The sequence below is a fragment of the Rosa chinensis genome, chromosome 2 (assembly GCF_002994745.2).
Source record: "Rosa chinensis cultivar Old Blush chromosome 2, RchiOBHm-V2, whole genome shotgun sequence".
NCBI lineage: Eukaryota > Viridiplantae > Streptophyta > Magnoliopsida > Rosales > Rosaceae > Rosa > Rosa chinensis.
The window spans coordinates 6,496,895-6,510,488 of record NC_037089.1 but is presented as its reverse complement, the minus strand read 5'-3'; the positions used below and the strand labels follow the sequence as shown (position 1 = coordinate 6,510,488).

Genomic DNA, 13,594 nt, shown 5'->3' with positions numbered 1-13,594 from the left:
TGTTTCTCTAATCAATTGTAATCCGATTTTTTTATACGGAACATAAAGAGCTTATGTAGAAAATCTACCCCGCAGCATCGCGCGGGTTCTCACCCTAGTATCATTCTACTAATCACTACTTTCAATTCATCATGGAAAAACAATCAAGAACAAGTGATGTAATGTTGAGTAGTTGGAGATTCGCATAACATGGTGTTATACTCATTAATTTCTTAAACTTTGAGTTTGAGTACTAAAGCACACGACGTTCTGGCCAATTTACAAAACGCCGTGTCGTATGAGTCTTCTTCCACTAAGCTTCGAGCTCAAACCAAGTCCCCACCACCCACTGCACACCAAAGTTGAAAGCTAACTTTCACCAGACTGTTCCACCAAGACCCAACCTTTCACCCTTGAATCTCACTCAAAACTGCACCTTCCCTTTTCTCTTTCTCAATCTGAGACCAACCCACCTCTCAGATTCCTCAATCCTCCGAATCCATCTCAACAATCACTGTTTTTCCAGATGGGTTCCGATACATTACCCATGAAACCCTCCCCGATTCCGACCCAGGACGATGACCCACCAAACCCATCTGCGGCTCTGCTCTCCTTCAACACAGACTCGACCTCTTCAACTTCAAACCCTTCTCACAAACCCACCATCATCTTCATCTTTCTATTACTCATCACCTGCATAGCTCTGTCTGCTGCTGCAGCTTTCGCTTTCCTCTTCTTCTCGAACTCATCAAACACCACCACCACACCCACCTCCACCACCACTTCAATCGACTCAAAGGCTCGGCCTTTAGCCAAGTTGAACCATCCGGTGGTGATCTTGGTCTCCTCAGATGGGTTTAGATTTGGTTACCAATTCAAGACCCCAACTCCAAATATTCATCGTCTCATAGCAAATGGAACTGAAGCCGAAACGGGTCTGATTCCGGTCTTCCCAACTCTTACTTTTCCTAATCACTACTCTATTGTCACAGGTCTTTACCCAGCTCACCATGGAATCGTCAACAACCACTTTGTGGATCCCTACACTGGGGAGTTCTTCAATATGGGAAGCCATGAGCCCAAGTGGTGGCTTGGCGAGCCGCTGTGGGAGACTGTGGTGAACCATGGTTTGAAGGCTGCTACGTATTTCTGGCCGGGTGCTGAGGTAAAGAAAGGTTCTTGGACTTGCCCTGAAAAGTATTGTCAACAATATAATGGTTCTGTTCCTTTTGAGGAGCGGGTTGATACTACTCTAGGGTTCTTTGATTTGCCTAGTAGTGAGATTCCTTATTTTATGACACTGTATTTTGAGGACCCTGATCATCAGGGCCACCAGGTTGGGCCTGATGATCCCGAGATTACTGAGGCTGTTGCCAACATTGATAGGATGATTGGGAGGTTGATTGAGGGTTTGGAGAAAAGAGGGGTTTTTGAGGATGTGACGATTATTATGCTGGGTGATCATGGGATGGTTGGTACTTGTGATAAGAAGTTGATTTTCCTGGAGGATCTGGCCTCTTGGATTGAAATTCCAGCGAGTTGGGTCCAGTCGTATACTCCATTGCTTGCAATTCGTCCGCCCGCAGGAGTTGATACTGCGGATATCGTGGCTAAGATGAATGAAGGTTTGAGTTCCGGGAAGGTTAAGAATGGGAAGCAATTGAAAATGTATCTCAAGGAGAAGCTTCCTAGGCGGTTACATTATGCAGCTAGTGATCGAATTCCTCCGGTTATAGGGTTGGTCGAAGAGGGGTTTAAGGTAGAACAGAAGAGCTCAAAGAGGCAAGAATGTGGAGGAGCACATGGTTATGATAATGCTGTGTTTTCCATGAGGACGATATTCATTGGCCATGGTCCTCAGTTTGCAAGAGGGCGCAAGGTTCCTAGTTTTGAAAATGTCCAGATATACAACTTGGTCACTAAGATTCTCAATATCCAGGGTGCACCTAACAATGGATCTGAATCATTTCCAAAGTCTATTCTTTTGCCTAGTGCTTAGTATCTTTCTCCCAAGCATTTCCAGGGTGGAGTCAGCTTCTTCAAATTCAAGCAATGGTTGGCAAAATTTAACTATTTTGAAATGGTATGCTTATGTGCTTGTGAGTCTGTAAGGTCAGAAATTTTGAAGATTATGAGGCTTTGCGCCCATGAGCTTAGCAGCTGAAGCATACTTATTTTGTTACCAACGGCATTCTTTATTTGCTTCCTTCAATAGGACCAGCACTTGTAAACTACTAAAATTATGACTTACACTTTTGTATAGGAACATCATGTGGTAGAATAATATGCTGTCCAAATGCTTAAATATATGTTGGAATGGATATATTCTTTATTGCCTAAAAACGTCTCAAATTATGATCCTCCTTTCAATCTCTATCATGGCATATCTGCATTTGCAATTGTCTGAGTTCCCTTTCTCTCGGAGTAATGTTGAGAATAAGTGTTGCATCAAATTATTAATGTTGCTAGAAAAACGTGGCATTGCGATTATGCCATTTGCAATCGTCTGAGTTCCCTTCCTCTCGCGGCAATGTCGGGAATAAGTGTAACTAGCATAAATGCCCGCGAGTTGCTGCGGGTTTTGGAACGGACTGTGCAAGTTTTGAAAGATAGAAAATTTAGTTCATATATATAATACAACTGCTGTTAAAACAGCTTCTCAAAAATATATCCATTCATGCTCTATATCAGGAGCTAACATTACCATTAATATAGATGTTCTGGTAATGTTCAAATATATATTACAAATGCTATTAAAACAGCTTCTCCAAAATACAGTGATCTACTTGAGCAACTCCAACAGATTCCCTATATTTTGATTTTTCTCTACTTTAGGGAAAAATAAGCCTCTTTTGCTCCAACAGATTCCCTATAACTATCTCTATTTTAGGGAAAGTGAGGAGAGAGAAAACCAAATTTCCTATATTTACAGCAAACTCCAAAATTTTAAAGAATAATATGGAGATTTTATAGATTACTGTAAATTAGGGAATCTGTTGTTGTTGGAGAAGAAAAATAGGCTAAAAGTTTGACTTTTGGTTCTCTATAATACAAAAATTATAGGAAAACTGTTAGAGTTACTATTATAGGCTAACCTAGTGACTATATCAAAAGTGACATCAGTTGCTGAGAGGTTGTTAGCCTAGTGATGATTAGCTGTGGAGGTTGTCCAAAAATTTGCCGCCTCCATTTTTACTTACACAAAAAGTGACATGATATTTTAGTCCATTTTTTCCTTTTCCAAATGCAACATTTTACCTGAAAAATTAAAGCAGTGCAGGAGATTCTGGGGGATTATTACTGTACATCAAGTACAGTATTTTGTATAGCCAAAGAATAATGTAAACTATTGCAAAGGCAAGAAGGTGAATATGCAGCACCAAATTCAATCTGATCATGTCATTCATTAAATATATCAAGGGAAACATTTACCAACCAAAGTCTTGATGTGTACCCTTCGGTCAGCAAGCCTTCCAGCCGCAATGGTGTTATTGTACTGGAAGTACCTGACAAAAATCGCAAAATTGAAATGCCAAAAACAGCTTTGAGTTTATTACATCATATATAGGAAGCCAAACTTTAGTTCATAAAAACGAAAAAGAGTATCTTGATTACCTAATCTTTTAAAGGCCAGCTGTTGTGTGAAAGTATATATCCCTACAGGGAAGAAATAGCAAAATGTTGCATTTGGAATCAAACATAAAACAATGCCGGAAAAAAAAAAATTTGGTACCTGCAAATAAAAACACCCAAAAAAAAAAAATCCAAAAACCTGAAAGACAAAGTTCTTAAATTACCCAAAATAAAAACATTAAATGTGATCATACTCAAACAGACCACCCAAGAACACATAAAAAATAACCATACCAATCATGAATACAAAATAATTCGATATTTCTATGCCATGATTTAATACAGAACAAACTAAACAACAATTTCAATGTTCATAGAAATGAGAGACACATTAATAAAACGTGTGATCTTAAACATATCATTATCACAATATTCTGTTTGAAATCATATGATTGATTAATTGTGAAGGGCAAAACCATGTAGTACCAGCATTCACTGAATCTATCTAAATTCTAAATAAATTATTACTGAGGTTCATGTACATCTTCCCATGATCTATAGACAGCACATACAGATATTCAATTATGTTTGATTGTGTTAAAGAGGCATATATTTGTATCTAACCAATGGGATTAGAGTTTGATTGATGTTTGTTCTTCATATAATAATTCACTAATACATAAAGGTACATATCACTTGAAAATAAGAAGTGATCATCAATAGGGAGAGAGAATTACCTTGCTTCTAAGGGTCTGGGAGAAAAATATCAAACTTTCTAGATTCCTAGTGGCTTCATGAAGCAAGTTATCAGCAACCTAAGAGAAAAGCAACACATTAGAGCTTGTAAAAAGCACAGCGACCGAGTTTACTTGATAAAAAAAAATACACACAAAAACCATCAAGAGATAGCCACAGTAATACACTCAACTCAGAAAGGAAAAAAAAATGCAATACAAACAAACACGTAATAAACAAAACCAATCATATTCTACAGAAAGTAAACCGGAAATCAGGGAAGTTGAAAAATGAATACGGCATCTGAGGCTTTAAACTCCTATTAAAGCTGAGTTTACTTCTTATGAAATGAGCAATCTATTTCACAGTAAGAGTACACATAACGAAATGAGCAATCTATTTCATAACTTGTTTTTAACCGAACTGAGTCTAATTTGTATGTTTGTGTTTCATAGTAAATAATCACATATTCTACAAATTTTGATCTCCAATCACAATAATTTAAGAAGGCTAGGTTAAAAACAGATGAGCATGGTAGGCTTGAAATAATTTATGCAGTTGTACAGTGTGTGAGAAAATCAACAAAACAATCTCAAACTAAACATTAGTGCAAACTGTCCTTTCATATATGACCTCTCGTTCTCTACATGAAGCTTATTTTGTTCAGTTTGTATGAATAGTATTGGAATTTCCAGGATTGAGAAGAGAAATTTCCAGGATTAATAGAGAACCTCAAATCCAAATCCGAATTGGCTGCACAAAATTCCAAACCAGAAAATTGATCAGAGCATTTGAAGACGTGAAAAAAATAATTTACCAATTAAACCAAAAAATTGATATTTTTTTAATTAGGAATGGAAAACCAATTAGCCAGATAAGTTTTCAGCTTCCTCAAATCAAAATCCAAACACCGAGATTCGTCATATTATGTCTGGAGACGAAGAGGAGAGTTAATAGCATACTAAAGATGATTAAAGAAGAAAGAAGGAAACGGCAAAAACCAATCGCAAAACAGCAATTATGCCCCTCACAGGCTCACATCACTAACATCAGTAAAACCATCCCCTTCAAAACATAATAAATACTTGAGACTAACAAAATCACTTGTACCCACCACCCAAAATTTCCCCTTCTTCTCGAAATCAAAACCCAAAATTCTCAAACAACGAAAAATCACAACTCTACCTTGTAGTTTTTTCAATCAACAGTCCAGAATCCAAACTGCAGGACAAACAAAACACCCAAAACCCATAGCAGTCAAAAGCCAAAGTTTTGAAATTGATCACCCAAAATCAGAGCCTCACCTTGAACCTTTTCGAATCGATCAATCAAATCCCAAACTCGAGCACAAACAATACCATACCGCTAAAACATCAAAACCCATATCAATTCAAAGGCAACCACAACCAAAAACCCAATGAAAACCCAAAAACATAGAAATCAATAAAACAATACCTTCAGTATGTGTGCCTCTCCGATTAGAAATTTGGGGCTGTAGTCAAAACCCAGATCCCTCTCCCACTTCTTTCTTTGTGTGCCTCTCCGATCAGTCTCGGGATGAAGAGCAACTAAGATCAACTCCAAAAACTTCCCTATCATTTTCCTATTATAGGGAAGTAAAAGTCAAAGTTTTAGCCTTTTTTTCTTCTCCAACTCCAACAGATTCTCTATTTTACAGCAATCTCTAAAATCTCCATAATTCTTCCTTAAATTTTAGAGATTCCTGTAAATTTAGGGAATTTGGTTTTCTCTTTCCTCATTATCTCTAAAATATGGATAGTTATAGGGAATCTGTTGGAGCAAAAGAGACTCATTTTTCTCCAAAATAGGGAAAAATCAAAATATGGGGAATCTGTTGGAGTTACTCTAACATCGTGCTGAGATGATGAGATGAATTCTTTATCTTTCCTGAATTTCACCTCTCTCCCACTCTCTCTCTCTCTCTCACTAATCCTCTTCATGGTTCTCTGGATCGTTCTTGAACTCCCTCACAGAAGCCGTACAGCTGTCGGGGTAGAGAGCGAGAGACAGAAAATATCTAGAGCTGTAAAGGTGGGCCTTTTAACTCAGACTGCATGGCAGGGATGTAACTCAAGGAAAAAAGGGAGGGCAAAAGCGTCACTCCATTTCAGACCCTTATGAACAGTGGGTACAACTTTAGATGTATGTATAATAAATATGGAGTAGGCTGCAATGAACCAACGCATTTGTAGACCAAGAGATGGCGTCAGAGTTTCCGTTAGATTGACCGCGTCAAACTCGCATATGACAGGGAAGATGAAACTGTAAAGTATGAATTAACCACAGGGGCTTTCAGGGGAGAAAGGGAGAGGTGGGTGCATCGAGAAGGAGATAAGGTTGGAAGACTAAATAGTGGTTGTGATGCCCTGAAAATTCGTATTTATTGTCCGGAATTTAATTTAGTGATTATCGGACGATTTCGGGGCTCGTAGGTGGAGCGGAAGTGTTTCCGGCGAATAATTATTCAGGAAGCATCATTTTAGGGGGGGCGCAAGGGTTGAATTTTTATTCGTTGGGTATCTCTGAAAAAATTCCTTCACGAAAGTCGTAGAGAGTGTCGATACAAGTTCGTGGACATGTGGAACGCGGAAATCGGAGTTCGTATGAGAAAGTTATGAGCGATTGAAATTTAGGGAAATTTTTATAAGTATAAGAAAATCCGAGATTGTTTCATAAATCCCAAAACTTCCGAAATTTCCATTTTCTTCCCCAGATTCTCTTTGTTCTCTCTCCTCACTCCGTGCGACCTGACGGTGACCCGACCCGGACCCATCTCCGTTTTCCAGCCACTAGCAGCGGCGAACCCAGCTTGGACAAACGCGCCTCAGCCTCCGTCGTCGACCCCTGGTGTTGGTTTCACCGGTGGAACACCTCAGAGGGAGATCGAAGGCCCTCAGTTGTACGATCGGGACCCGACCGGTTTCCGGTCTCTGGCGACTTCCCGGTCGATTTCTTCACGGTTCTGGGATCTTCTCTTCCTTCTGATCATCCTCATACCTACCTTGTAGGACGATTTTGCGTGAGGAGTGAAAGATCAAGGTTTGAAAATCAGCAATTCTAGTTGGATCTGGAATCTTGATCAAACGGCCGAGATGAATCCAACTTCCAAGTTTGATCTAGCACGATCTAGACCAAATCTCACTTAGTTCCAGGTATGGAAGTTGCTCATCCCTTAAATATGAACAAGTTTGTAGTTGGTCACTTTGCCATCGGAGGTGGTTGGCCGGCGTTGACCTCCGTTGACCCGCCGCCGTTGACCAAGCGTTGACAGTCCACTGCCACGTCTAGCTTCCTTTTTCTGTTATGTTTCAGTTTATTCATCTATGCATCGATACGATCGTTTTGATATATTATAAGGTTATTTTGGAGAAAGTTGATGCATGCTAGGGTTTCAGTTTTACGCATTATCTTCGGTTTGCAATCCGCAAAGATCCAACCGTTGGATCTTTGTATAATTTTGATAGGATAATCCCAAGGGTGATCCGTGAGAATCCGACCGTTGGATCGTTGTTTAAGTGTGTTATGAATCAATTGCTAAGTTAGGATCGTATTTTGATTAGGTGATTGACGGTTTTGGTTGGGTGCACGGTTGTTGTGATTGTGATTTTGGGCTGTATTGAAGACGCAGCTGGATTTGAGGTGAGTAAATCTCACGGTGTTTCGGTTGATAAAGTAGTTATGTTTTAATTTAGTATATTTAATTGTTAGCATGAAAAATCGTATTTATCGAAACAAATTATTTGTTTTAAAATATATGAACTTGATCAACAACGGTTCATGGGTAAGTTAAAACAATGTTTTGATATAAAATGATTTTCGAGAAGTATAATTTATAAAACTATAGTTGGTATTAGTGACATCCCTGAGTGGATGACTACGTGTGTGTATATATATATATATATTTACGTGATATATATATATCTGTATGGTGTGGCATTGTGATATGTAGACTTTTGATGATTTATATTGATAAAAGAGTGATTTGGAGTTGTGGTGTGACATTTGTGAGTCGTGTGGGATTTCTTTAAATTTTTTATTCTGAGAGCCGAAAGGCTTGAAGTCTGAAGGTTAAGTGGTAAACCTGGGTTTTATTCTAAGGGTCGAAAGGTTTGAAGCCTGAAGGTTACAGTGGTAAACCTGGGTGTAAAGATATCGTAAGGCTGAACCTCGGCCGAGGTGACAGGTTACGATTCAGTTAGAGCTCTAGTCTGTCTGCAGTTGTACTTCTTGGGGAATAACTTTGTGTTATGGCACTCAAGGGTACGTGTTTTTAAAAGAGAGTTTCGAGTGTATGCTTTCTTTTGTTGTCTGAGGAGGGACTTGATTTTATATTAGAGTGTGAGTTGAGATAATATGATTTATTGGGAGTTGATGGGTGATCATCGACTTTAGTTTGGAGTTGATGGATGATCATCGATCTTAGTGTGAGTTGTTTAACTTCCTTATTGATTTTCCTTCTCATTCTATTGTTTGTTTTATTGTAATCTCCTGAACTAAGGGCACGTTTACTTACTTGGAAGGAAAGGGAATGATTACAGGGTAAAAACATTCCTACGTTTACTAACACATAAAGCAATCGGAATGATTCCGGGTAAAAGAATTCCTGCGTTTACTAACACATGAAGGAATCGGAATGGATGTAAGTCTCACCTCCTTATCAGGAATCGATTCTTGAATACTCAGGAATTCGATTACGAAGGGGGAAGATGGGTTTAGGAATCATTCCTCCGGAATCAATACCTATTCCTTTCTTCTCTCATTCCACTTGTCTCCGATTCATGATTATTTTCCATTCCAAGTAAGTAAACGTGCCATAAGTTTCTATGCAGGGACTACTGATTTTGCTTAATTCTGATTGTGGGTACAGTTGTGGGTTGTGATCTGTAGTGATTGGAAAATGAATTGAGAGACAGAGCATGTGGGTTTTTAGTTGGGTTGAAATTATTGAGCATGTTATTGTTTAATTTGAACTTGACGTTTTTGTTGTGATAATTGCATATTGTTTTGTTAGACTAAGATGGTGAAAGCATGTATTTGTGGAATTAAATATTGTTGCTTTAATTCTTCTCACGAGTTGAGAAATTATAAGCATGCGTGACGTGAGTCACTTTATTTGAGTTTACTCATACGGGCTTAAAAAGCTTACCGGGTTTGTTGTTTGCAATCCTGGTGCACTATTCCATAGTGTAGCGGTTATTCCTGCAGGTGAGGACCATTAGGGTTGAGTACGAGGGCGTGGTGGCAGCAGTGTTAGGTTCAGAACCTATTTTTGTTAGTGTACTGCTGTTTTTTGGTATGCTCCAAGCGAGCGTTTACATTTGTATATCAGTTCTCTCGAGTTTTGTAAACACTTGTTGATGTGATATTCAAATTAAGTGATTGAGTCTTTATTGACGTTTTGTTGTTGCTCAGAGTTAGTTGAAAAAGTTTCTTTGCAATTTCAAAAAGTTGGTTAAGTTATCGCGTTTCGGATTCAAATATCTTTATTTGAAATTCGGGGCGTGACAGTGGTATCCATCGTCCTCCATATGTAGAAAACATCAAAATTCTCTCTGAAGAAAACACCAAACCGCAAACGATTTATCATTGAGGAAGGGGCGTTCTTATGTGACAAAATCAAACTCAATAACACAAATCAAGATTCATCTGCATAACAAGGATGAGATCGAAGGAGTCGACGGTATTGATCCACAATGATGGTTGTCCGATTACGGGATAGCTTTGTTCTCTCTGCTTCTAATCAGCTGTAAGGGGAAAGATAGATTCGGTAAGGGCAGATACCAGATATTTGTGAGGCGTGAGAGGCAGATGACTAGCTGGGTATGAAGATATTTTGCTGCAAAAATACCATTACACCCAGCTTGTTTCACCATGTCGCCAATACATTTACAGTTAACGTTCAATTCACGGTCAACCATAAGTAAGCAATTCCATAACGTTCAATTTTGTTGGTTCATTGCAGACTCTGCCTATAAATATTAGAGAATTAATTTTGCTGGATGCAATTCATGCAAATGTCAATTTGTCAGTGCTTGCTTACAACAAAAGATCGCTAACCCGGTGACTGATATTATTGGTGCCGTTGTTTGGTGACCGCAAGTTTTGTGATGTAGATGGAGCAACCCTCCTCTGTCTGTATGTAGACTTTTGGCCTTTTGGGACTCTCACATAAATGTTTAAAATGCCTCTGTTGTTTGTTTCGTGGATACTAGCATCGAAAAAAAAAATGTTTTGTGGACACCCTTTTCATTTGAACAGTAGTTGAGCAATGGTGTGGACACCCTTTTCATTTGGAGCCTAGACACTCTCCCTAAGATTAGATGCTTTTTTTGGAAGGTTCTTAATGGGGCTGCTCCTTCTATGCTGAATCTATATCGAAGGAAGCTGGCTCAGAGTCCTATTTGCCCAATTTGTGAGAGTTTAGAGGAATCTTTTGAACATATCCTATTTCTTTGTCCATGGGTTGAGGCAGTATGGTTTGGCTCACCCCTTGGACTCCGAATTGACAAACAACATTTTACAATAGTTGATAAATGGCTACAAATTATCTCCAGCAGTTTCACTTGCTCTAATGAGAGGAAAAGAACTCTGACCTTGATTAGCTTTATTTGCTGGGCGATCTGGAAATCTCGATGCCTCTTTGTCTATCAACAAAAGCAGGTTTCCCCGGTGTTCACTCTGAATTCTGGTATGAACCTGGCGCTTGAGTTCTGGGAGGCCAATGAAAAACAGACAGTTCCTCGACATGCAAACAGTCCAGCTCCGGCACACTGGTCCCCACCTCTCCCCCTTTCTGTCAAAATTAATGTTGACGCGACTTGGAAATCTCCACATTTTGGTGGGCTGGGGGTAGTAATTCGAAGTCACAACTCCTCGCTAATTACTGCAGCGTCAAGATCAGGAACTTATGGATCAGTGGAGATAGAAGAAGCACAGGCTGCTCTTCTCGGCATCAACATGGCGATTGAAATGAACCTGAAAAGAGTAAGGATGGAAAGTGATGATAAAGAGGTGGTATCAGACATAACCTCTCCAATCGGTAGCAAGAATTGGAGAATCTTTCCAATAATCAAAGAAATCAGGAGGAGATGTACCTTCTTTGATGAAATCAGTTGGGACTGGGTTCCCCGTGTAGCGAACAAGGCAGCTCACATAGTAGCTTCGCTAGCCAATCGGTCGGTGGGTCTTCATAGATGGCCTGATCAGCCACCACCTTCCCTTACTCTGGTACTCCGGAATGACGGCCTTCCCTGCCCACATGACAAGTATATATGAACTGCAGCTGTTCTGGCAGTTCTGATTTTTGGTTTTCTCTGTTATTGGTTGCGACTCTTTACTGCACTTAGATTGGATGTTTCCCGTTTTCTTTCCCTTCCTGTTTGTAGTTTGGGCCCCTCCATTTGGGCTCCTCGGGGCTTTACCTCTTTTTATTGAAAGTTTTTCATTATCCAAAAAAAAAAAAAAGAGCAAGGGTGGACTGTTTTTTGTTTTTTTGTTTTTTATTATTGGTGGACTGTGATTTAGAATCTTGAAAGGTTTTGTGATTGCATATGCAAGTGTAAAGTCGGTTGCTTGAATTAGCTACCTCTGATGTAACTTTCATGGAGGACATATGCCACTGATCAAGTATGTGCCAATTGCTGATTGGTTGAAGATGTTGTCATTGAGCAATCAATAATTACAAATGTTTTCCTCGTTCTTAAAAAAAAAAATTGTTTTCCTGAAAAAATTTAAGTAAACTTCTATTCATACCTCTAAATTTGTTATTTGGACTTCTATAATTATTAGACCTCTAACTTACTTTTTCAATAAAGCAATATGCTAACTACACCTCTGTTGTAAGGAAACGAGAATTGAGAGGAATTTGCTGTGTGTTCTCATTGATAATAGGGGCCTCTTTATATAGAGGATTATAATGTATAGAATCTCAATCATATAAGGAAAGTAATCGTACATTGAATAGGAATCTAGATACTTCTAATTCAACCCTATTACCACTAGGTCAAGTAACCTAGAGTTTGGGCCAAACAGAAATAGAGATATCCTTAAACACTCCCCCTTGTGTTGTCCAAACACGGTGCTTCTCTCGTTGTCTCGTTAAAAACCTTGCCGAGTAACAAAAACCCAGTGGGACAAAAATAACCTCGGTCGAAGGGGAAAAAGAGCACAACACACCCTTCACGTTTCGAGGTGAACATGTAGACATCTCCCCCTGATGTTTGCGTCTCCCCCTGATGACTACGATCATGGGAGTTCAGATAATTTCCGCAAGCCAATTCTTGCCACATGTTTCTCGAACGTGGATTTGGGCAATGACTTAGTAAACAAGTCTGCCACATCATCCTCATATCGAACCTAGTTCACTTTGGTATTTGAGGAGAGTCTGTTGTTGCTGATTATGCTTGGTGTTGTCGCTTTTGATGTAGCCTAGCTTCATTTGTTCAAAACGAATAACATTATCCTAAATGCTCGTAGGCTCATCTTGTGGTAGACTTCAAACCACAATTGTTTGAACATGCGTGATTATGGATCCAATCCAAAAACATTCACGAACCACTTCGTGAAGAGCAATAATCTCTGCATGGTTCGAAGATATAGCGACGGTCTGTTCTGTAGACCTCCAAGATATCACGGTCTTTTCCATGGTGAACACTTAACCAGTTTGGGAGATACCTTTGTGTGGGTCAGAGAGGTACCCAGCATCAGCAAAACCTTCCAAAACACTTATATCGTTTTGGGATGGGGATAGAGAACGCAGGCCAGCGTTGGCGGCGTTTCTGGTGTGTGATGGATCCGAATCCATCATCTCTCTGTAGGGATAGAACAAGCCCATATCAATCGTACATCTCAAGTACTGAAAGATATCTTTTACACTAATCAAAATGGCGTCGCATTGGCGCAAAGCTATACCTTAGCTAACAAGTTCACTGCAAATGAGATGTCCGGTCTTGTGCATTGAGCTAAGTACAATAATGTGCCTATTGTACTCAAGTAAGGCACTTCTGCCCCTAGCACATCTTCGTCATCATCCTTTAGACGAAGAGGATCATTTTCAGGATCAAGACTACGGACGATCATGGGGGTGCTTGAAGGTTTGACTTTGTCAAAATGCCTAAACATCTATCGACACGATGCTCAAGTTCCAAACTGAGACATAATCGTGTTCTCCCATAATCCTTAATCTCAAAATCGGATTTCAAGTGTTCAGCGGTTTCCCTTAACTCTTTAAGGGCTTCTAATGAAGATCATGTCCAACATGAACCGCGATGGAATCCGAAACTTGTTA

At 39.4% G+C, this 13,594-nt stretch overlaps 1 protein-coding gene and 1 long non-coding RNA gene across 2 annotated transcripts; one reads left to right on the top strand and one right to left on the bottom strand.

Annotated features, from left to right (window-relative positions):
- Nucleotides 1–319: 319 nt before the first annotated feature.
- Nucleotides 320–2,322, top strand: LOC112187622 (ectonucleotide pyrophosphatase/phosphodiesterase family member 3). Its single transcript, XM_024326497.2, has one exon. It carries the CDS (start codon nt 506–508, stop codon nt 1,976–1,978), a length of 1,473 nt encoding a protein of 490 aa, XP_024182265.1. The 5' UTR covers nt 320–505; the 3' UTR covers nt 1,979–2,322.
- A 661-nt stretch (nt 2,323–2,983) lies between these two features.
- On the bottom strand, nt 2,984–5,942 carry LOC121051670. Its single transcript, XR_005806444.1, has 4 exons — nt 5,743–5,942; nt 4,290–4,367; nt 3,595–3,636; nt 2,984–3,485 (listed from the first exon to the last, which is right to left on the bottom strand). It is a non-coding gene; the product is annotated as an uncharacterized LOC121051670 (long non-coding RNA).
- Between the last annotated feature and the right edge of the window lie 7,652 nt (nt 5,943–13,594).

Bases quoted from the DNA above. Each gene is read 5' to 3' on its own strand.
- LOC112187622 (XM_024326497.2), top strand. From the start codon at position 506: ATGGGTTCCGATACATTACCCATGAAACCCTCCCCGATTCCGACCCAG.